Source organism: Pelophylax lessonae, assembly GCF_965119305.1.
Source record: "Pelophylax lessonae genome assembly, chromosome: 6".
NCBI classification, from domain to species: domain Eukaryota; kingdom Metazoa; phylum Chordata; class Amphibia; order Anura; family Ranidae; genus Pelophylax; species Pelophylax lessonae.
Genome location: NC_138773.1, coordinates 254,293,076 through 254,319,017, shown reverse-complemented (window position 1 = coordinate 254,319,017; position 25,942 = coordinate 254,293,076). Strand labels below are relative to the sequence as shown.

Here is a 25,942-nt window from a genome sequence, read left to right as displayed (position 1 = left end):
CCACCGGGCCCCATACAGCCAACCTGACAGGGCGCCCACTCAAATAAATACAGTTTACTATACTTCAGTTACAAATTAGCCCAGTGAGTGATTGGTACCGATCACTCATTGTGTTCATTCAGGATAGGAAGGGGTTGGTAAATATCACATATTTACTGGACTCTTCCCCCTCTCTCCATCCTGAAGAATCCTATTGTTTGCTTGCACCTGCCGGCAGTAAGAAGAGAAGGGAGGCTCACAGGGAGGCCTGGCAGGTGGAAACTTATGGTGCACAGGGAGTTTAATCAGTGTGGTTGGGGGGGGGGGGGCAATTACTGGAACCGATCCCCTGTATGGCTCTCTCTGCAGAAGTTGAAAGTCAGTAAGAGGGAGCAGAGAAGAAGCCAGCTTTTAGCTGCTGCACAGAGAGTCATACAGGGATCAGTTTCAGTAATTAACCCCCCCCCCAGCCACGCCAATCATTGTCCCTGCCCACATTGAATTTACCTTGCTGCCTGGGCCCCTCTGCTGTCCCGGGCCCCGTAAAGGAGGACTGGTGGTACCTCCTTATCTATTGCCCTCAGTTCAGGTCTGGAACACAGAGGACCACACACAGTCCCAACAATTACAGGAGGCTTTGGTGCCACAGTCCAGCACTAAGCCCAGAAGCTGAAATGATCAGCTCCATAGTTTTCTAACCTGCCATGGAGTCCTCTGTAGCAGCACAGCATAAATACAACACATCTGTTTCCTGTTTAGGGGGTAAGTGATATGACATAATCAGCAGCACCTCCTTTCACTCCAGCTTGCACATTTATTTTGTGAATAAAAAAACAGAAAAGTGCAGTGCCAAAATCCTGTAAACACTGAGTGCACTAATAGCTCAAATAACACATTAACATGTCATCACAATGTAGCTGTTAGTAAGTGTATACAAAATAAAACATCCCCAATAATGAGGCCATATAAAATGGAAAATGGAATAAAATATGCCTGAGTCACAGGACCGTGGCCGCTGGCCGGACAAAAAGTCATTCAATAGATTGGTGTCAAAAGCAGAAGGTATAAGGAGAGGTCCAGCTCCCAGGGTTAAATCAAGATTCCACCGCTGTGCTCCACCTAAACAAAACCCTTACCAGAGTGAGTGGACCCTCAAACGAATGAACGGTCAAACAGGTGAGTGGTATGGTGCAGTTGTCATAGAAGCGTATATGAGGGGGTCCTCCAGCTCTTCCCCATCTCCAATTACAGTCGATGATTATAGAATATATCCCCCTCTTAAGCTCCACCAATCATCAGCAATCTGATGTATACCTCCAAAGAAGAAAAGGAACTCCAATTGCGTAGTATGTAATGACTTTATTGAATATAAAAGAAGTGCTACTCACATGTCAGCAATGATACACAAACATGTGTCAAAAAGATGGCCATGGCTGGTGCGTGCTTGCGTGCGTCTTGTGTGTCTGATGCGTTTAGTCATCACAGACGTTTTCAAAAGCGTGGCCGGCATCCGCCAGCACGCTGTAAATAGTCCTACACCCAGAAATGATCTCATCCTGAGACAAACCAGACAGATCCTGGAAGTACAAAATGTAACTCAGTAAGCTTGCGCTCCACCGTAGCTACCAGGAAGTGTATAGTAACAAGGACCAGAAAGCGCTTAGTGGGAGAATGGAAACAAAACCGCCTAGCGGCCAGAACAGAATAGTCCTTGCTGAATACAATTACATTAGCGATAAATCCTGATTACAAAAATTATATATAAAACGATCATTATAGCAGCAAACGATAAATACTCCATCCAACCGGAATATATAAAAAATAAAAAGTCTAAAACCATACACTGTTAAGTAAATTACATGGCAGTTAAAACGACATGGGTCTACTCATATAAGAGGTTATAAGACATGCACAAAGGACATGCGATCAACATACTGGCAAAGGAAATTACCCTTCATGGAGCTCCAATCCAAAACACATGGAATTTATATAAAATCATAAATAGACCCACAAGGCCTATCCATCTATAGGCCTAAAATGGAAATGGACAATGTTGCAATAATCCATGTCCACCCCCAAATTAGAAACAAAATGATAAAATAATAAAAAATCTCAACGTCATAATGATGAAATAAACAACATAGGCAGAAGGGCTGGGACTACAACCACTCCAAATTAATTGTTGTTGATATAGCAGTTGACGCCCCAGTCCACATTAAGTCCATGGGGAGTGTAGAACCTCAGATCGTAAATCCAATGAGTTTCTCTCCTCGAGATCTCACGCCTGACGTTGCTACCTCTCCAATTGGCGGTGAACTTATAAATGCCAATAATCGATGTCCCAGTGGCCTTCTTATTGTGGCATTCCAAGTAGTGTCTGGACACTATGCTTAGGAAAAACCACTCCTAATGTTACCCCTTTTTTTTACATTTAGATAGTGAAAGAGCTGATCAAGACCTTCCTTGCCTATTTCTGATAACAGCAAGCAATAAATCACTATTATAAGTTGCTGCAGGGGTGCCTAGGGAAAAAAATGATACAAAAATAAATGAATCAAATCTAATAAGTAATTTATATTTAAATTAAAAAGTCCCTCTTCCCTTTAATTCTCAGGTCTCAACAAATATATTGGATGCTCTGGATGATATTTGCTTTTACTGCCTGAGTGTCAAACTTTAGTGAACGCAGTGACATTAGAAATTTTAATGATCACAAACCTATGAAACTGTCGCTGTTATGCTAATTTTTTCTGTCAAACCGAGCTTGTTGTTTCTTAACGTTACATTAACAATTTACAAAAACAGATTATTCTTTCCTCAGAGTGTCAGGATGTAATGCAATGAAGAAAAAAAGCTCTCCTAAATTTAAATTTTAACTTTAGCCAACCAGACAATTAGTCAGTCTAGGAAGGAGCTGAGTGAGAGAACTAAAACACTCTAAAAAAAAAGTCAGCGGTTCACCAAAAATAAAGGTAGAATGCTTTTATTTTATTCTTCCCCATGCCATCCTAATAAATAATATTTGCAAAGTTTTAAACCTCTGGACATTCATGTGCCATACTTGAGGTCCCCTTTATTTACTTAGTTGACCACTTCTAGATGATAGAAGATGCTTAATTCCTCTGATTTCCATTGTGTTCTTACAGGCAGGTTGTAAATATGTTGATTTTAGTGATTTAGCTGCTGGCCCAGGCTGGAAGGGGTTAAGTCTGTGGAATTCAGTCCCCAGCTTTTTTGGTCCCAGCCAGTCCAACTGTGCTATAAAAAGGGGGAAGGCTGAGGTCCAGGTGTAAGGGAAGGAGCTGAGCGAGAAAAATACTACACTTAAAATAAAGACAGTGATTTATCAAAAATAAAGGTAGAATGCTTTCATTTTATGATCTCATTGCCATCCTAATAAATAATATTTACAAAGTTTTAAAGTGATTGTAAAGTCTCGTTTTTTTTTCTATTAAAATAACAAAGATGTTATTTTTACCTCCTCTGTGAAGTTGGTTGTGCACAGAGCAGCCCAGATCCTCCTCTTCTCCAGTCCTTGGCTAGAGCTCCTGGCCCCTCCTTCCTGTCCGGTGTCCCCACAGCAAGCAGCTTGCTATGGGGGCACCCGAGCCAAGCCGCAGCTCAGTTTATCCATTCAGACACGAAGCCTGGTTTGACCCCGCCCCCTCTCTCTCCTCATTGGCTAACTGAGTTTGATTGACAGCAGCAGGAGCTAATGGCACCACTGCTGTGACTCAGCCAATCAGGAGGGAGAGCCCCGGATGGTTAAGACATTTGTGGACATCGCTGGAACGAGATGGGCTCAGGTAAGTATTAGGGGGCTGAGGGGGGCAGCTGCACACAGAAGGCTTTTTATCTTAATGCATAGAATGCATTAAGATAAAAAACCTTCTCACTTTAAACCTCTTTAAACCTCTGATCAGTCATGGGCCATACTTGAGGTCCCCTATATTTACTTAGTTGACCACTTCTGGAGATACTTAATTCCTCTGATTTCCATTGTGTACATGTAGGCAGGTTGTAAATATGTTGTGTACATTGTGTACATGTAGGCAGGTTATAAATATGTTGGTTTTAGTGAGTTAGCAGCTGGCCCAGGCTGGAGGAAGGGGCTAAGTCTGTGAGGTTTAGTTCCCAGGTATTGTGGTCCCAGCCAGCCCAACTGTGCTATAAAAAGGGGAGGGCTGAGGTCCAGGTGTTGCTAGTCTTTGGTTGGTTCGGTTCCCGCTCAAGGCTCGTGGTACTGGCACTGCTAGTGTCTGCAGTCCGCTAAAGGCATCTGGATTTTTGGAAGATATCTAAGCCATGGAGAATGCCAAGATTGACTATCACCTCATGGAGGTATGCCTTGGCAGTCACACTACAGTAGTTAGATTAGGGAGAAGGACATTATTCATATTGAACTGTTATGCTGAAACTTGTGCAGTAAAGTTACAATAACCGTTCTGAGCCTGGTCTGAAGTTATTCCAAGGGATGCATGATGGTCCTGTCATATCTTAACCACTTACCGACCGCCCGCCGCAGTTTTACGTCAGTCCTTTGACGCTAAATACCGGGGTTATGGCAGCAGATAGCTGCCATAACCCCGGTATTTGCAAAAATGGCCGGGCGATCGGCTTTCACATAAGGGTGATCCCAGCGGTGGATTCACTAAGGGATCACCCTTACGGTGCGGCGGGGAAAACGATCCAGTCCCGGATCCTCTGAGACAGGAAGTCGAGTGAGGGCCAGATGGCTCTCACTCGACTCTATGGTCTTGGAGGACCGGAGCGACGGCAAACGTCATTGCCTAGTGTAGCACCCCCCTAGGTAGGTGCTAGGAAAACTATAAGGGAGGCCCTGCCTGCTTATCAGGGGGGCCTGCTTGTTCAGCTAGGCTGTCACGTCTATGTTTCTAGGTGTGTCTGTTGAGATTGGAGAGTCTCCCCACTGTATCCAATAAGGGCTCTTGTTGGACAGTGGAGGGAACCTAACCAATAGCACACCAGGGCTTAAATCAGTCCCAGTGGGCGGAACCTGCCGCAAAGCATCCTGGGATGAGGTATAAGTCTGAGGGGAGCACATGACAGAGCGTCTTTGGCGGGAAGCAGAGTCCCAGGAGGAGGGTGACGACTGTCTCTCCTCATGTCAGCGTGAGGAAAGTGTCCTTGGCAGTCAGCCTAGAGGATGGAAGGTTGAGCTGAGCTGCAGAGAGGGATCCAGTGTGCTGTGGACCGAGTGGAGCTGCTGGGCAGAAGTTTCCAGGAAAGCAGTGTCGTGAGTACTGTAAACTGCCCAGGGGTCTGCGTAGGATAGGAGACCACTCCAGAAGGTCAGAGGGATCCGGGAGCCAGCTAACCAGTAGAGGAGGCATAGAAAGGGGGTGCCAGTGTCTAAGCCCTGAAGATAAGTGTGAGAAAGAGGGTGCCGGTGTGGGCCCTGAAGTGTTCAGCAGTGCAGCAGTGATACAAGTAGCTACCTCAGTAAGGAGTGCCAAAGGGAGCTTCAAAAGGACTTTGAGACACAAGGGAGTGGTCAAAAGTCAGTTCAGTGTTAACAGGCAGCAGGCCAGTGTTAACCGGCGTTGACCGGCATCAAGCCAGCGTCAAGTCAGCGCCAACAGGCATTTTTCATTTGTCCCCTACAAATTGTGCATAGTTGAGCCAAAGGAGTATCCCACTCATTCCCTTCTCCCGTCCAAGTTCTCAATAAATACAAAAACCCAAAGATACTGGACTGGTCATTGTCTCAGTGCTCACACTTGGAGAACATGCTTAAATGTGCTGTTGTTGTTAGCGGTAACCCAGGCGGACCCACATCCAGCATAATGGCTAGGAATCCTGCTACACTAGCAACCAGTTTAAAGGCCCGATTTTTTTTTCAACACTTTTTTCTTCTTTTTTTTCTTTTTTTAGTGTGCTTGTGAGGTCTGAGGTCTTTTTGACCCCAGATCTCACAATAAAGAGGTCCTGTCATGCCTATTTCTACAAACACGATTCCAAAAAAGTTGGGACACTGTACAAATTGTGAGCAAAAAAGGAATGGACTAATTTACAACTCTCATAAACTTATGTTTTATTCACAATATAATATAGATTACATATCAAATGTTGAAAGTGAGACATTTTGTCTGTGAAGCACTACGGGATACGAAGTAACACCACTACAAAGGGTTAACTCTGCAAGGCAAGGAAGAGAAGCTCAGTTGCTAAAAGTATCCAAGCAGTATCCAAGCACAAGTTCAAGACACCAATCAACCAGTAGTTAGGTGTGGTACCAGGTAAAGTGAGAGGTCAATCCTCTAGTTCCTTCCTTAGTGGTCGGTATCCAATAGCAACCAGACCTCAACCCATGTTACGTAGATCTATGGCCTGGTCACGAGGTACAGAAAATAAGGAGTTAAAGAGTGCACACATAAGGTCCATGCTTTGTGCACGGCGGGACCTCATTCTGTTACTAGGAGTGAGATAACAGAAGTACACTGGGCTGGTGGGGTTGGCCCAGGCTTAGCACGTCCTTCCTAAGGTGACATACAAGTTACAGTGTGTAGTGACACAGGACAGTACCTTTCAGCTGAACTGTATTTATGCTGCACATAGTGAAGGCTCATCTCTAAGTCGGGGAACTGCCTTAATGTTAGATTTTGCACATGACCTCAGTCTTCGCCTGGTAGCGGGCATTGATGAGCAAGATTTGCACCAAAAAGGAAGCCCCGTGTGCAGGGCCAAGGTGACCCTCCCACATACATAATATCCTATGCAATATCAGCCCTGGAGTCCGGTGAGGATCTTGCAATCCACAATGCATATAAGGTGGGGATAAGTTATAAGTCTACTCTGACTATAAATGAACCAACCTGGAGCAGGTGTTATATTGTATACATACTGCATATTATAGAGGTTGGATGCTACCTGGTAGCCAAGCACAAGGGGCAAAGGGTCTAGTTTTCTCTGATATTTCTGGGTATATCCAAGTTTTTTCTGGTTACATAGAGTACTTCTTTTGAACCCTGTTAGAATTAGTACAAAGTCTCCACTTCCAGATTTTGTAGTCTATAGAGAGCTTTCGGCATGCTCACCATTTATCAGAAATGTTTTATTTCTGAGTTACATGTCTCCAGAAAGAGCTTCTCTTGCAGTTCTACACTCGGCTGCTGAACGCCATGCGCATACTCCCTAGAAATGGGAAAAATCATTAGCTGCCTGCAGTTGGGTATCAGACACAGTGAGCTGTAAAAATCGCTTTTTAGACAGAAAAGCTTTGTGTATGTTCGGGAATCCAGTGACACAGAATGCTTTGCTGAAGACTTTATATACTCTGCATTTAACCCATTAGATGCAGGTTGTGATTTGTATATTATATTTGCAGCTTCTGCTATGTTTGTTTTTCAGTATGACTGACATGCTGTGATAACTTAAGGCACATGCGGGTTCACTGTAATACTGTAGGAGGGCACAGACTACATTTTTATTGCTTGTGTGTTTGTTAATGCATCAACCAAATGTTAAGACCATTGTGAGCTTACATTAGAAACAATTTTACTCTTTTCTGCATTGTGTTAAACAGAAGCTAGATTTGGTGAAACTATCATATGTGTGATTTATTTGCAGCAATCCTCTTTTTCAAAAAAATTATAACTCTACTTTTGTTGGCAATAAAACAAACCCCTGGATGATCTGTGCACAATGCACAAACTTTGTTGCAGATTCCTACCTTTTTCTGTTCTGAAGCCCTTTCTAGTCTGATTCCTGAATGGGAGTCAGTGTTCATTATACTCACCCAGTGCATGCTTAGTGTTCTGATATTAAGAGTTGCAGGGTGTGAATTCCTTTAGAAATAGATAACGCTAAGGGCTCTTTCACACGGGCGTTCCATATGTCCGTATATCACCCCGTCCGTTTGCGGGTGATATACGGACATAATGCATGTCAATGGGATTGCGGATGTCAGTGGATGACCATCCGCTGACATGCGATTTGTGTCCTTTCAGTTCTGTTCCGTTTTTTGGAATGGAACAGAACCCTATTTTTCTTCCGTTAAAAAAACGGAACGGATGCAAAATCGGATGTCAGCAGTGTCATCCACTGACATCCGCAATCCCCATAGACATGCATTATGTCCGTATATCATCCGCAAATGGATGGGATGATATGCGGACATACGGAGCGGATGACACAAATGTCATCCGTGTCCGTGAAAAAAAAAAAAAAAGTGCTGCAGCGGAAGAAGAAATTCAGAGCGGCCGTGTGAAAGAGCCCTAAGGCTCCATTCAGGGCTGGCCCAACAATTTGTGCTGCCCGGATCCAAGAATGAAATGCTGCCCCCCCCCCAAAAAAAAAAAATTCACGCCCACCAAAAGGCCCCCACATCCATTACTATATATAAATATAACATTTAGAAAATATTATATATACTTTTATCTTCTTCCATAACTCACCACCGGACCAGTCCATCAAACACCCACTATCTGTCCTCGGTCCTCCAGTGACTACTGTGTCTGCCGCATCCACCGCCCTAGAAAGGTCCAGCCTGCCCTGCGTGAGATGGAGTGCGCTGATGTCTGACGTCATTGCGCACACCACGATCACGCGAGGGATGTTCTCAGGAGGAGACGCTCATACTCCTCAGTTTGCACTACAGGAGGCAGTATGAGATAGGGAAATGCTGCCCCTAATGCGCAGCAAATTGATGACACAAAAACCTGGGTGTCAATTTGCTGCCCCTCTCAAAGTGACCCAATGTAGGGCCGGCCCTGTCTCCATTCACACTTGTGCAACGTGGTATGCAACTTTGGACATCAAAGTTGCATGATAAGTTGTTCCTCAATGTTTTTCAATTATAACTATTCATATATGCTCGACTTAACTTTGCAGCAACTTCAAAGTAGTTCATGCACTACTTTGATCTGACTTTCTTGCAACTCGGGGGCCATAGACTTCAATGTTAACTTCAGAAGTTGCATGAAAGTCGTACCTGAATGTTATGCAATGCAACTTGTTTGCAACAGTTGTCCATTATAACTGGTCAAAGCCAAAGTTGTATCCAAGTTGCACCCATCCAAAGTTGCACTCCAAAGTCTACACAACTTTGGAGTTATACAAGTGTGAATGAAGCCTTAGGGAGTATTTCACCAAAAAATGAGATCCCTTTTGCAGGGTATGCCTAAAACCTGACTTGTAGCTTAATGTAAATGGGAGAATCAGTGAGTCAATCACAGAAGCAAGAAATTACATTTCTGGAGGCTTTCTATACACCAACGGTGTACAATGGTGTACAAAACACCTCCAGGTTGCAATATGGCATTGAATTTGTAAAACGGTTTAAGAAATTCACAGGCAGCTACAGATTGAAATGAAAAGGTACATTTTAATAATATTAAACAATGTGTAATGTTTTAGTAATTGTGTAGTAATTTCACTAGCTGAATTTATATTTAAAATGAAAGTGGAGTCTCTTTTAAAGTAATTGTAAACCCTTAGATATACCCAATGAAGTGACTGTTCTCAGGTGATATAGAGAGGTACTGTATAACAAATCCTCCTATAGAGTTGTACCTGTTTATCTGCTGTATTTTCTTCTCTACATCCATTCAAAGTCCAGGATTTATAATGCTTGTCTGAGCTGTCAGAAAATAGGGGGTGGAAAGCTGCAGTTACACATTGCAGAGCTCTTTGAGGAGAGCTCTGAGAACTGATTGGACGGAAGAGACACACCCCCTTCACGCAGAACACAAGAAAAGAGATGAGGCTTTAATCACAAGCTGTGTGTTGGAGCTCCCTGCCCTGTCTCTTTTTTCTCTTGGTGTCAGGAACACTTGTCAGAAGTGATTTGTGCAGCTAACAGAGGAGCAAAGCAGACAGAAATGAAACTTAGTGCTCCTTATTGAAACAAGTATACACTACAGAGGGGTGTGCTTTGTTAATATTTCATGTCTGAGGTATACAACCACTTTAACCACTTGCCGACCAGCCGCCGCACATATACGGTGGCAGGTCGGCTCTATTGCGCAATAGCCAGTGGGGACGCATGTGCCCCGATTGGCCAGAGGGAGAGCCAATCAGCGGATCCGACGGACTTGATGTAAACAAGGTAGACCACCGTCCTGTCACAGATGAACACAGGGATCCAGTGTTCCTGCTATTCTGTGTTTGTCTAGGGAGTCCATCCCCCACACAGTTATCAAGCACCCCCTAGGGACACACTTAACCCTTTGATTGTCCCTGGTGTTAACCCCTTCCCTGCCAGTGTAATTAGTACAGTAACAGTGCATATTTTAGCGCTGATTACTGTAGTAATGTCACTGGTCCCCTCAAAAGTGTCAGGAGTGTCAGTGAGGTTTTCGGATCTGTCTGCCACAATGTCGCAGTCCCGCTAAAAATCGATGATCGCCGCCATTACTAGTAAAAAATAATAAAATAAAAAAAAATCTAAATCTATCCCCTAGTTTTTAGACGTGATAATGTTTACGTAAACCAATCAATATACACTAATTGGGATTATGTTTTTACCAAAAAATATGTGGCAGAATAGATTTTTAGATTTTTTTAATTTTTTTTTGGCTATGTTTTATAGCAGAAAGTAAAAAATATTGTTTTTTTTTTTTTTTTCAGAATTGTTGCTCCTTTTTTTGTTTATAACGCAAAAAATAAAAACAACAGAGGTGATCAAATGCCACCAAAAGAAAGCTCTATTTGTGGGAAAAAAGGACACCAATTTTATTTGGGTACAGCATCGCACGACCGCACAATTGTCAGTTAAAGTAGCGCAGTGCTGTATCAGAAAAAAACGGCCTGGTCATTAGGGGGTAAAACCTTCCGTTCCAGAAGTGGTTAAGTGATTTCTCACAAATTAAATTATCATGTATCATTTTATTTCCACTAATTTTATGCCGATTTGTAACTCAGTTTGTCCAGTTCAGTGTGTACTGTGTTTTTGTCAGTGACAAGCTCACTGTGACAGTTGCTGTGCATTCACCTCTATGACTATAAATCATTGAAGGAGAGCAATTTGTATCAGTGAATGCTAATGTAGTCATCTAGCATGAGTTTGACCTGTACCTGCCAAAAATCACTTCTTAGTCATGAATCGCCAGTGGCTATAGCAATTATGTCGCTATCTACAAATGACTGTTAATCCCTGGAATTAGTAGTTCGTAGCAATGAGATATGTCTGACATGGCCCTATAAAGAATACAGTGCATCAGGTAGCTCCCTAACTGTAATTTGCATCAAAGAATTTGAAAAATGCTTCTAATTAAAATGGATTTAAATTAAATATATATTGGAGGGGCAGTTTAACAATATATACACATTTTATTCTTCCTGCAGAGAAATACTTCATGCACTAGATGTGCCATATTCTTCTCATGCAAGTACAAAGTTTACGTTTTGCATAACTATGCCTATAAAGTCGTTTTCTTTAATAGTTGTGGGAGTGTCTAAGCATATATAGGCCCTATTTCCACAATTGCTTAATCCAGGGTTAAGAACAGGTTAGTGGCTTCTCGCTTTTCACACCTTGCCGGTTTAGTAGCAGGCGTTTTTTTGGGCATATTTTGGGTTCTTTGGAGGCAGGAAAAACATCTGAACTTGTGTATAGTGGTTCGGCCCGGATTTCAGAACCCCATTGTAATCAATAGGACCCGAACTTTGGTAATCAAAAAACACAATTTTGAAGCCCTAAAACCCAATAAATGCCCCTAAAAAGTGCCTAGGCTTCTGGGTCATACCTCAGGGACTATTAATCACACAAAAAAAAGTTCTTAAAAATTGTCATTTTTGATAGAGAGCCAATTTTTGAAAAAATTAAAAAAAAAAAAAAAATTCTTTGGATTTAGTATCTGGAGGGTCTAAAAAAGTGTACCTGTGAAGTTTCAGCTCTGTAGCATGTCCAGAACCATAAAAAAAAGATTGTTTGTATTAGGTCACTTATAGAACAGGTTAGTGGTTTCTCTCTTTTCACACCTTTCCGGTTTAGTAGCAAGCGTTTTTTTGGGCATTTTTTTGGGGTCTTTTGAGGCAGGCAAAACATCTGAACTTGTGTATAGGGGGTATATATACACACCCATGTATGTATATATAGGTGTGATAGTATCAGAAATATATGCTTGCGCTAATGAAATAATTTACACTAATATGGCTCCGCTCCTATCACACCTATATATGTCTAAGTGTAAAATACATATAAGTATGTGTGTATATATACCACTATACACAAGTTCAGATGTTTTGCCTGCCTCCAAAGAACCCAAAAAAATGCCCAAAAAAACGCTAGCGCCCAAACAAAAACGCCCAGGTGTGTTGTTGCAGGCATTTTTTGGGGGTTTTTGGAGGCAGACAAAACATCTGAACTTGTGTATACGGGTATATATACACACATACTTATATGTATATATACACCTAGACATATATAGGTGTCATAGTAGCAGAAAAATATGCTTGCGCTAATGAAATAATTTACACTAATATGGCTCCGCTCCTATAACACCTATATATGTCTAAGTGTAAAATACATATAAGTATGTGTGTATATATACCACTATACACAAGTTCAGATGTTTTGCCTGCCTCCAAAAACCTCAAAAAATGCCTGCAACAACACATCTGGGCGTTTTTTTTTTTTGGACGCTAGCGTTTTTTTGGGCATTTTCTTGGGTTCTTTGGAGGCAGGCAAAACATCTGAACTTCTGTATAGTGGTATATATACACACATACTTATATGTATATATACACCTAGACATATATAGGTGTGATAGGAGCGTAACTATATTGGTGTTAATTATTTCATTAGGGCAAGTAGTGTTTTCTGCTCCTTTCACACCTATATATGTGCAGGTGTATATATACATACATGGGTGTGTATATATACCCCTATACACATGTTCAGATGTCATGCCTGACTCCAAACATGTGCTCAAAAAATCCCTATAGACGCCTGCAGCCAAAAAGCAAGCTGACAGGGGCGAAGCCATATTACTGCAGCGAAAGTGACTTCAGAGAAACTCTTTTCTCTATAGCGGTCACCCTGATATGGAAGAGTTTGGTCACCCTGCCATAGCAGTCAGTGTCAGTTCACCCTACACTACATTACGGTCACCCTGATATGGAAGGGTTTGGTCACCCTGCCATAGCAGTCAGTTCACCCTACACTACATTACGGTCACCCTGACACTTCACACTTTCCCTACAGAAACTAAATTTTTGCATCTAACTAAAGTGTAAAAGAGCACCCTAACTACACTAGATATCCCTTTCCTCACACTAATAAATGCTAAATGACACTTTTGAAGAAAAAGTAACAGAACTGCTTCCACTCTCTTCCATGTCCCTGTATAACAATGCTAGGAATTTGGCGGGGGCTATCTTATATACTGGGGGGCGTATTCACTAATGATTGGACTATGGACCCCCTAGTCACTCCAATCACATTCCTAGCATTCTCCTGCCCCCTCAATTGGCTTTTGCTAATGGTTCTGGTCCAATCACTGGCTTTTAAAGCCCATTTCCTGGCCCATTGCATTTTGGTCGGTTCTGGTTGCCGAATTCCAAACTTTTTCAGCAAAAAGTTCTAAATTCGGCCGAACCTCGAACACCCAATGTTCGGGTCGAAGCGATGGTCGACCCGAAACCGTTCGATCATCCCTACTTATATCCTCCAAACAGACTTCAATTCATTAAATAAATGAAGGCTACTCACATTGCTTAGGTGCTTCCAGTGCACCTAAGCACCTTGAATACACTGCTCACTCCACACAAACCACGCAAACAACAATCAGATGCACAGCCCCACGCTGGATACAGATGTCGTCACCATCTTGGCCCCTCCCCTACGCGTGTCGACACAGGGTCACGTGTCTTTCTCAGGGTGATGATCTCACCCTGGTTATAATAACGGGCCTATTACAGGGATTTACAGCTTCCATGGGGATCAGCCAGATGTGGCACATGCATACTTATATTTATCAAACCAGACAAAAAATACATACCTAAACTTCAACTCAGAAGCTGCATATTTAAAAAATAATGAAAATTACTTATGAAATTACACTATTGTGGTAAAGCTTATATTATATTTTAGTGATTGGGTTTACATACACTTTAGCTAAAAAGTGAGCACTCTTTGGGATTCTCTGCCAATGCAGGTGGTGATAGCCAACAGTATTAGGGGGATAGGGAATTGAAATGATGACTATCTGGCATACCAAAAATGTCTTCTTTAGCTATAACTGCCATGTTTCATCAATGTAACAACTGAGCACTGAATTTGTCTAATTTCCCCTTATTATTAGGATATATTGGTAACCAATTAATTTTAGATTTTTTTTCTCAACATTAATACAACTGTAGTAGAATCACAATAGGTTGAACTTGATTGATTGTTTAAATTTTTTCAACTTTACTTCCTATTTGCAACAGCTCTTATATAAGTCATACAATTAGGCAATCATTTTACGGTACTTTGCACACATCTAAATATTCAGCATTGCATAGTGTTAACATACTCCATTTAAATAAATTCATATCTAATCTAAGGTCTGTTATGGCAAGGTGTGCAGTACATCTGCATAATTCTATTGTTTATTCATGTTTTAAATCCTTTTGAAACGTGTTAAAGTGCTTCCTATTCATTATAAAAATCCTGCCACCCAAGAATTAGGACTTTGATGTCACCAATCCTGCTTCAAAGGCTTCTCACAATGCCATTAATCACAGTGTAGCCTCTGAAGCTATAGCCAGGGAAAACATTTGGACATCTTATGTTAAACTTCTTACAAACTTTAGAATATACTTGGATATCTAACAGATGAATTCGGCACAAAACTTCCTCTGCAGGGTAAGGTCACTCAAATTTCTGTAAACAGTTATTTCACCAGGAGGTTCGTGATACGGCTTGGGTGGGGTAAATGGTGGAAGACAATACAAACACTGAGCTTTATTTAAAGGAGAACTCCAGATACATTAAACATTTTATATCAGTCCATGAACGCTCATATGATGATAGACAAAAAGGAATTGAGAGGTGCCTAAATGTACCTTGAGATAGTTGCTATAGCATTTTGAGAGATTCAAATTTCAGGGCTTATGAAGATATCAACTGTAGCACTGCCCCCTTGGGAGCTGCTGAGAATGGATTACCCATGGGTTACCCATAGCAACAGGCAGTTAAACTTATCACTTTAAGTCCTCGGCTCAGTCAATGAGCAGTCCAGGGGATTTGTTTTTTTGTATTATTTTATTTGGAACTGAGATGGGAGAAGGGATGAGTGGGATACTCCAACTTAGCAACTGTGCACAAATCTTCAGGACATATAACTGCAGTGTGTGCGACAAGGCCGCTGCTTCACTTTGCCACTAAGGTGAAGATTTAAAGGTGAACTATACTTAAGGTTTCTCTTCAGGGTCTAACTTGGCACCCCCTTTCTTACTTGCTGTGCGTGCTAGCTCCTGTCCACTGACTCTCCCTGGAATGGTCCCCTTCATTGGCAGCCCCCTGGCAAGCTCCCTGGTACTCACGGACACTGTTTTTCCTCAGGATGCTCTGTCACTTGTTCCACTGTCAGTTTCCTCTGGACCACACAGCTCAGCACCACACTTCAGGTCAACGAAGGCCGACTGCCTGTGACCACTTTCCACACTGACAGGAGGAGAGACACCCTCCTCCTGGGACCTGGCTTCCCACCCAAAGACCTCCTGTCACATGTGCTCTTGGCATTTATGACCAATCCCAGGATGCACGACTGTTGTGCCCTCCCACTGGGACAGCCACAAAAGCCTGTGTGTCACTGGCTGGGTTTCCTCCACTGTCCAACAGGCTCCCCTATTGGATACAGTGGGGACACTCCCTCCGACCAGGTGAATCACACATGGACACATGCAACAGGCCTAGCTATCGGTCAGGCTTTCCTGATAAGCAGGCAGAGCAAATACTTGGTTTTTCTTAGCACCTATCTAGGAGGGTGCTACACAACTTTATCTTCTGAAGCTAAGCGTAGGCCCACCCCTTGCACTTCCTGTGCTTCACCATAGTCCCATAACTATGATGAGCATCCTCTCTGATCAAATGTTTCTGATGGGGTATAGAAAGACAAGACTTGCCAAGTAGAGCACTTTGGAATTCAAGGGTACCATGGTGCTCCAGCATATTTCATGAACATAGATATCTTGGCAGGAAGGTTCTTAACGTGGTAGTAAACTGCTACAGTTAAAAAAAATATACCTGTAAGGCCCTCCAGCCTCCATCTCACCCTGGTCTTTCTTTCGCTCCAGCTGTATGAGTGACCAGAGCTGTGATGATGGTACTCCCGTGTATGCGCTCGAGCACAAAGCTCTGAAGGTCTGGCACGGTATGCCGGACCTTCAGAGAGCATGTGCCAGTGACGTCACTGGCTGCATCCAGATAATCATTTTACCTACAGGTAAGCCTTATTATAGGCTTACCTGTAGGTACAAATCACAAAGCAGACTTTACTACTGCTTTATGGTGATCCGTATACCTTCATGTTTATTAAATAAATGTTACAACTGGTGATTTCGTGTTTTAAATGAATTTAGACCTAATTTATAGAAAGCATACAGTTTGTAAAAATTACAATTATATATTGCAGCAATGTCCCAATTATCAAGAACTATATCCAGAGATGTATAGTAACTAAGTAGAACTACTTCACTACTGTACTTAAGTACCGAAAGGCGGTATCTGTACTTTCCTAGAGTAGAATTTTTTTCTCCTACTTCCACTTTTACTTCACTACATTTTTTCAATGATTTCAATACTTCTACTCCGATATTTTTTTTTTTGTGCTGCATAGTTACTCGTTACAATTATAAAAATTACCACTGCCAGAACAGTAGATGGCAGGTTTCATGAAGCTCAAAACATGTGTATTATCAGCGCATACGAAAATAAAAGCTACTGTATGTATAAATAAAAGCTGCATTTGAAATAATAAAAAACAATATGATGTTCAAACTTTTGACTTCTTTCTTTAATAACTACATAACACAGTACTTGTACTTTTACTTTCAGTACTTGAGTAGCAATTTTTTTTTCAAAACTACTGGTTAGCTGCCATAACCCCGTTATTTCTCTATGTGGCTGGTGGTCCTCTTTCACATAAAAGTGGTCCCCCCCCCCCCCACTTCCCGGTCGTTTTCCGGGTCCAGGTTTTAGATCCAATCCTTCTGGGTCTCGGGCAGAAAGTCGAGTGAGGGCAAGATGGCCCCCACTTGACTCTATGGCCCTGGAGGACCAGAGCAACTCCATATGTCGCTTCTGCCCAATGGCCTTAAAGGGCCTAATTTTTTTTTAAGATCATAGGTTCCCGCCCAGTGTTCTTTCATCAGCAAGGATGCATTGTACATCCTAATTCATGAGAAAATCAAGAAATAATTCACACAGGACCCGGGGGGGGGGGGGGGCAGTGCACCAGCACACTCAGCTTACCGTCTACAATGATCATAGTACAGGCAGCCACACTAAGGCTAGTAGTAGTGCAAAAGCATTACACAGAGCAGGTAAATATGACATGTTTGTTATTTTTAACAAAAAAAAGACAAGACTTTACTCTTTACAATTTATAGCCTACTTTAGGAGTAGGTTATAAATAATTGAAATGCAATATGGAAATGAATATGTGATTTTTATGTTTTGATCATAGATAAACTTTAACTGTTTTGAATACACTCAATTGAAAAGGTTGCAATATGTTTCTGCACATCTTTGTACCATGTTATGAAATAAGCCCCAGTATATGCAAATTATTCTATGTCAGGTCAAGCTAGGAAAATGTTAATGTTATAGTGCCATATCTCTGTAAAAAAGATGGTTATGGATGAATGAGCTTTATATGATGTCTCAGAATGGACAATTAAATGTTAAATGTTAACAATAGCTTCAGTACAGGTCTTGCTGGTGCAGATGGTAACTCACACATCCTCTGTAACTTCTATAATAATCTACAGCTATAGTGAGATAAACTTTATACTATTCATCTTTGTTTCTATCATATGCATACCTCCCAACTTTAGAACTCAAAAAGGAGAGACACTCCAGGGAGGTAGAGACCTGCGGGACATGTATGGCAGTGGGAGGAGCTAAAGGGGGATGATTAAACAAAACCTGGGTAATCTTGTACCTATAAATATACTTTGATTGATGTGCCACAAGCAAGAGTTTCACAGACATAGTCACTGCTGATCCCTGAACTATGTGTCAATCCTAACCCCTGAACTCTGCGTCACTTACTACTGACCTCTGCACTCTGCCTTACTCCTGACCCTTGAACTCTGAATCTTTTACTACTAACTGCTGAACCCTGCCTCAGTTAGGGCTCTTTCACACGGGCGTCCCGTATGTCCTTTTTTCATCCCATCCGTTTGAGGATTGAAAAACGGACATAATGTATCTCTATGTAAATACGGATGTCATCGGAGGATCATCCTCTGACATCCGTTTTTTGCCAATAGACTGATGTCTATTTGTTGAGTAAAATCATACATAAAAGTGAAAAATAGGTAATAAGTACCCCTTACCAAATAGGGGATAAATTAACAGTGGAATAAATAGATCGTGTTCTGGCTAGAGTCACCTCTTACCGGACATCAATAAATATCAAGCAATCTGAAGAAATTAATAAGTGAAGGATAAAGTGTTGAACCGTCACCAGCCTGATTGGCCTCTTACCAAATAAAGATAAGTATGGAGCAAAACGTGCAGATCACTAATCACTGTGACACACGGAGCAAGAGACAGGAAACATTGATGGGGGTCGCCTCTTACCAGATGGAAAATTAAACTGAGCCCATAGGACATCCACACATCCAGGAACCGACACTGACTGGTAAAGCAGCTTCTCAATAATCTCCAAACAATTGCCAATGATCACCATCTGCAGTTTAGTCCCCCTCACAATCAACAGACATCAAATCCTTCTCCTCTTCCCTGTAACTTCCGGGTTCACCAAAAAACGGACATACGGACCGGATGACACAAGTGTCATCCGTGTCCGTTACAAAAAAAAAAAAAGGACCTGATCGGGCAAAAAAAAAGGAACGCCCGTGTGAAAGAGCCCTTACTACTGACATCTGAACTTTTCATTATTTACTAATGACCCCTGAACTCTGCCCTACTTATTATTTACCTCTGCACTCTGCCTCCCTTACTCCTGACTAATGAACTCTAAATAACTTATTACTAACCTCTGAACCCTACATCACCTAATACTGACCCCTAAACTCTCCCTCATTTACTTCTGACCGATGAACCCTGCCTCATTTACTACTGACCTCTGAAGTCTCCCTCACTTACTACTGACCCCTGAACTCTCCCTCACTTACTTCTGACCCCTGAACTCTCCCTCACTTACTACTGACCCCTGAACTCTCCCTCACTTATTACTGACCCCTGAACTCTCCCTCGCTTACTACTGACCCCAAAACTCTCCCTCACTTACTACTGACCCCTGAAGTCTGCCTGACTTACTACTGACCCCTGAAGTCTGCCTCACTTACTACTGACCCCTGAACTCTCCCTCAATTACTACTGATGCCTGAACTCTCCCTCACTTCCTACTGATCCCTGAACTCTCCCTCACTCACTACTGACCCCTGAACTCTCCCTCACTTACTACTGACCCCTGAACTCTCCCTCACTTACTACTAACCCCTGAAGTCTGTCTCACTTATTACTGACCCCTGAAGTCTGAATCGCTTACTACTGACCCCTGAACTCTCCCTCACTTACTACTGACCCCTGAACTCTCCCTCACTTACTACTGACCCCTGAAGTCTGCCTCACTTATTACTGACCCCTGAAGTCTGAATCTCTTACTACTGAACCCTGAACTCTCCCTCACTTACTACTGACCCCTGAACTCTCCCTCACTTACTACTGAACCCTAAACTCTCCCTCACTTACTACTGACCCCTGAAGTCTGCCTCACTTACTACTGACCCCTGAACTCTCCCTCATTTACTACTGAACCCTGAACTCTCCCTCACTTACTACTGACCCCTGAAGTCTGCCTCGCTTACTACTGACCCCTGAATTCTCTCTCACTTACTACTGACCCCTGATCTCTCCCTCACTTACTACTGACCCCTGAAGTCTGCCTCACTTACTACTGACCCTTGAAGTCTGACTCGCTTACAACTGACATGTAAACTCTCTGTTACTTTCTACTAACCTCTGAGTCACTTACAGTTGACCTCTGAGTCACTTACTATGGAGTTCAGAGGTCAGTACTAAGTGAGGCAGAGTTCAGAGATTAGTAGTGACACAGACTACAGAGTGCAGTATCCCTCTGTCTCACCTCTGCACTGATTACCTATGTTCTTCTTCTCCCTAGACTCTTCACAGTACTGTGTGTACTGCAGCCCTGGCTCTTCTCCCCCTGCTCCTATTCCCTAGTTCAGTAGGTAGAGCTAAAATACAGCTAGTCATAGCCCCGCCTACTGGACCAGGGAATAGAAGAAAGGGGAGAAAATCCAGGGCTGCAGTACACAGAGCACTTTGAAGAGTCCCAGGGAGAAGAATAGAAGTAAGCCAGTCATTCTTCTGTGTCTCCACTGCAGCTGCGGTTGTCACAGGCAGCTACAGAGCAAGCGCACATTTGTGGGGCATTTGGTGGAATGTTTGCCCGCCAAGCGCCCCACAATGCCCTGCATGTTGCACAGTGCATTCTAAGCCCTGATTGGGAAAAGCTTTGCCCAATCAAGGCACAGTGAGTAGCTGGTTGTTAAGGAGTGGGCCAGGAAGCCGACTGTTGCGTCCTTAACAATGGATGAGCGACAGCTAAATGAGAAAAAAATGTTGCCGGCAATAGAAAAAAGTGATAAAAAAAACAGAGTCGTGGTCCCAAAAATCTATACCAGACCCTTATCCGAGTCTGCAGCCTGGCAGGCCAGGAAAGTCGGGGACAAGTGAGCGCCCTCCCTCCTGAACCATACCAGGCCACATGCCCTCAACTGGAGGGGGTGCCCTGGGGCAGGGGAGCCTCTGCCCCCACCCCAGAGCACCTCATCCTCATGTTGATGGGGACAAGGGCCCTTCACCACAACCCTGGGCTGTGGTTGTGGGGGCCTACGGGTGGGGGAACGTATCAGAATCTGGAAGCCCCCTTTAATAAAGGGGTTCCCAGATACCACCCCCCCCCCCATGTGAATGAGTATGGGTTACAATGTACCTCTAATCATTCCCTAAAAAAAGTGTCACTTAGAAAAAAAAAACAGTTTTTGACAATTCCTTTATTAAATATTCAAAAACAATGTCCCCTGATGTAGATCCACCGTAAATCACTCAGCCGCCGGACTGCCAGACCCGAAAAAGGGAAAAATGCTCTGCCCACGATGAAGGTTGACCACCGAATGCCTGCTCCCTGGTCGGTGAAGTCACAAGGGGGTGGCGCAACCAGGGAACATCACCAGGTGGCCCTGCCCCTTATCTATTCAAGAACTGTCAAACTGCACAGAAGGCTTTCCACAGTTAGCCTTCGTCGCAGGCAGAGTGTTGTTTTTTTTTCCGGGTGCGGCAGGTGTCATGATTGACGATGGATCTACATCGGGGGACATTTTTTTAATAAAGGAATTGTCAAAAACTGCCTCCTATTTGTATTATTTTTTTGACACTTTTTTTTGGTAACTGGGTATCCCATACTCATTCACATAGGGAGGAGGACGGGATCTGGGGGCTTCCAGATTCCGATAAGCCCCCTGCCTGCAGACGTCCACAACCGCAGCCCACGGTTTTCAGGAAGAGACCCATGTCCCCCGCCCCAAAGCACCCCCTCCATGTTGAGGGCATGTGGCCTGGTATGGTTCAGGATGGGGGGGCACTCGCTCGTCCCTCCCCTCTCCTGACCTTCCAGGCTGCATGCTCGGATGAGGGCCGTTATGGATTTTAGGTGGGACCACACAACATTTTTTTTCTTTTTAATTTTGGCATGGGTTCCACTTGAAATCCCTACTAGACCCGAAGGGCCTGGTATGGATTGGGTTGTGACCCATTTTTTTAATATAATTTTTGTATTGCCGGTAATAGTATTGTATTGCTGGCAATTTAAATGTCATTTTTTTTCTTTAAAAATTTCAGTTTTGCTGCAGCAGGTTCTAAACATGGTACGGATGCACCACTTTACAAAATGGGGACTTTTGTTTTTTCAAATTTGGATCCCACAGACTTCAACTGGGTTCGGGTACGAATTTTTGTGATGTTCAAAAGTTCTGCCGCAAACCGAAGCGCGAGGCTGTTTGGCCCAACTCTATTCAGTAACCTCTAAAAATACAAAAATTCTATTCAGTGGATCATTTTTGCATTAGAGTTTGCAAAAATATGTGTGATGGGCCTGTAGTTTGAAAACTATACTAAAGTATTTTTGTTTTTTTCTTTGTCCTTGGCAACCAATCATATTCCTCAATTTATTTTCAAACTCGAACTGTAAAATGACAATTGGAAAACTGATTGGTTTCTATGGAAATGAAGAAATATAACTTTTAACACAATTCTCATTGGAACAAGTTGGCTATTTGGCTTTTATATAGAATGGTCCTTAATGTGTTTATTTTTATATGATTAACTTCTGTGGAGACTTTAGATTGCAAGCTCCTGGGGCCTCAGAGACTGACTACACATTTATTTTTTTTGGCCAATATGAATTAATAAAAAAAGTATCCATTCCTTTGTTCTGCAGGTAACTTAGCTCAGTCCAGAGCACGAGTAACAGCAGCTTCGAGATCCCTACCACCACAATTAAATGCTGGGCGTATTAAGGTCAGTATAATAGATAACACTGTCTTTTCTGTTTCAATTCATTTTCATGAAAGCATTTTTAGAGGTATGGAGCAGCAAACACAATTCCATTAGAAAAAAGGGTGCGTATACAGAGACTAAGGCATAACATTTCAAACTAGCATTACAAAGATCCCTGTTCATAAACATCATACAAAGATTGTACAAAGATCATAAAGATGGATCTGTAGATAAAAAGGGGATTAAAGAAGGTGTGTGTGTGGAAACCAACCGGCCCTTAGTTTGTTATACTTACCCACCAGTCTGCTGACAAACCAAATAAACCTGTCTAACATAATAGGTTAAAAACATGGGTTTAGTTAACACACATTTGCAAACGCATGTCTAAGCTGCAGGCCACTCCACGGCACCCTATGTATCCTGCAGTCCTAACACTTCCTAACACTACTCAACCTGAGTGTCTCAAACATGGAAGTACATGAATGCTAATGGATGGATGGGAAACAGGTGAGCTTGGAGATGGTCCAATCCTCCCCCAACCTGCTCCCAGCCATGGCTGGTATTGAAAAACAAATGGCTATGTAAAAAACCCTATGGCTTTTACATAGCCATTTGTTTTTCAATACCAGTCATGGCTGGGAGCAGGTTGGGGGAGGATTGGACCATCTCCAAGCTCACCTGTTTCCCATCCATCCATTAGCATTCATGTACTTCCATGTTTGAGACACTCAGGTTGAGTAGTGTTAGGAAGTGTTAGGACTGCAGGATACATAGGGTGCCGTGGAGTGGCCTGCAGCTTATACATGCGTTTGCAAATGTGTGTTAACTAAACCCCTGTTTTTAACCTATTATGTTAGACAGGTTTATATGGTTTGTCAGCAGACTGGTGGATAAGTATAGCAAACTAAGGATGGGTTGGTTTCCACACACACACACACACCTTCTTTAATCCCCTTTTTCTCTTCACTTTTGTTATATACAGGGATGGAGATGCTGAGCAGTGCTCGCCTGTGTCTCATCTAAAGTCCCAAAACTGCCCAAATTTTCTAAAGATGGATCTGTAATCCTCGCACCAACAATCAAAAAACAGACTGGGATATTGGGGCTGCAATGTTGTAACAAGCAAGCATGATAGAGAGTGAGCATAGAAGAATAAGGAGGGGAAAGACATACACAGGGGCAAGGTGGAAAGGAAGTGAAGGGGAAAAGTCTGTTGTGGATGGATGTATACAAATTGACCAATCAACGGAACGAAAAGTTAAAAATTCTCAGATGGTTAACAGTGAATGGCCAAACTCATTAAAGTGGCAATAAACCCAAAACACAAAAATGTAATATATTGCAGTTTACTAATCCTTAAACTAATCCTTAAACGTGGTGGTTGCATTCGTTTTTGTCTTTTTTTCCCCTTGTTTTCACCTGGTGATCTAACCAGTAACACACTTCCTCTCTTAGGGTGCCTGTATTCTAAATGAAGTTGTAGTAAAGTAGACACCCTTGGACAGCAGCATTGTTAGTCTGGGGAGAAGGTACCCAGATTTAGATGATTTAGATGGACTTGACAAAAAAAATTACAAGCAGTTGCAGCAACAGTTTTGCTTTCTTTTGGGAAAAAGGTTTTACAGAAATAAAAAAGCTGACCATTGTAAGCAACCCTGTCAGTGTTAACCACATCCCGCCCTATAGCAAATTGACGGCGGGATTGTGGTTGTATTATCCTGACCGGACGTCATATGATGGCGCCCCCCGGGGGCGCGCAGAGCGGCGATCGGTGATGCGAGGTGTCAGCCTGACTCCCTGTATCTCCGATCTTGACGTAGGCTCTTTACCATGTGACCAGCCGTGTCCAATCATGGCTGGTCACATAGTAAACAGGAAGAGCGTTGATCGGCTTTCCTTAGTTCGTGCCTGACAGGCACGAGTAAAGGAGCACCGCTCGGCGGCTCCCCTGACAGGGGGGGGGGTCGGCACTGGTAATCAGATCACTGATTACCAGTGCAGACCCTCGGGGGGGGGGGTGCCACTAGAACCACCAGGGATGCCCACCCATGACCCCAGGGATGCCCACCATGACCCCAGGGATGCCCACTATGGCCACCAGGGATGGCAATCAGGGCTCAGGGAGTCCCCCATTGCCCTCCCCATCAGTGCTGCCCGCCAGTGCCCTCCCTATCAGTGCTGCCCACCAGTGCCTATCATTGCCATCTATCAGCGTCGCCCACCAGTGCCCATTATTTCCCACCAGTGCCGCCTATCAGTGCCAATTAGTGCCCATCAGTGCTGCCCGTCAGTGCCGATCAGTGCCGCCTATCAGTGCCCACCAGTGCCACCTATCAGTGCCCATTAGTGGCCATCAGTGCCACCTATCAGTGCCCATCAGTGCCACCTATCAGTGCCCATCAGTGCCCAGCAGTGCCGCCTATCAGTGCCACCAATGCTGCATATCAGTGCTACCTATCAGTGCCACATATCAGTGCTGCCTATCAGTGCCGCCTATCAGTGCCGCCTATCAGTGTCACCCCATCAGTGCCACCCCATCAGTGCCACCCCATCAGTGCCTCCTCATCAGTGCCGGTCAGTGCAGTCTCATCAGTGCTCATCAGTGCAGGAAAAAACTTATTTATTTACAAAATTGTATAACATAAACAAAAAAACTTTTTTTTTTTTTTCAAACTTTTCAGTGTTTTTTTATTTGTTTAGCAAAAAGGAAAAAACCCAGAGGTGATCAAATACCACCAAAAGAAAGCTCTATTTGTGGGGGGAAAATGGCATAAATTTGGTGTAGGTACAGTGTTGCATGACCGCGCAATTGTCATTCAAAATGCAACAGCGCTAAAAGGGGAAAATTGGCCTGGGCAGGAAGGGGGTGAAAGTGCCCTGTATTGAAGTGGTTAAAGTGATTTTTAAATTGCCACACAACTTGTAACTGCCTGCTTGTGGTTGGTGCCAAACCTGAGCAACCCCACCGTCATGCTAAAGGTGGCCATCTCAAACTTCTTAGTGGCATTACAGCACCTCCTCTTTCAAGGTGCCCAGGCCCCTTTCCATTGACCCCCCCCATGAAGACCACCATTAAAGCTTGATTGGTTGGACAATTGGGGTTCACAGCCCTTTTCCACCATCTCCCCCTTCACCCCACTGTGGAATAATCTGACCCCAGCTCAGTTCTATATGCTTCCAGACCCCACAACTGGGCCAAATACAAAATAAAAACCCTAGGGAACATCATGACCGCAGGAA

At 43.2% G+C, this 25,942-nt stretch overlaps 1 protein-coding gene across 1 annotated transcript in view; it reads left to right on the top strand.

Moving 5' to 3' along the window:
* The window catches only part of MYO3B (myosin IIIB), a 597,729-nt gene that overhangs the window by 385,159 nt on the left and 186,628 nt on the right, over positions 1 to 25,942 (top strand). The window contains exon 24 of the mRNA XM_082260313.1: positions 22,644 to 22,723. Within this exon, the coding sequence (XP_082116439.1) occupies positions 22,644 to 22,723 (80 nt within the window). The remainder of the gene's footprint in view (positions 1 to 22,643; positions 22,724 to 25,942) is intronic.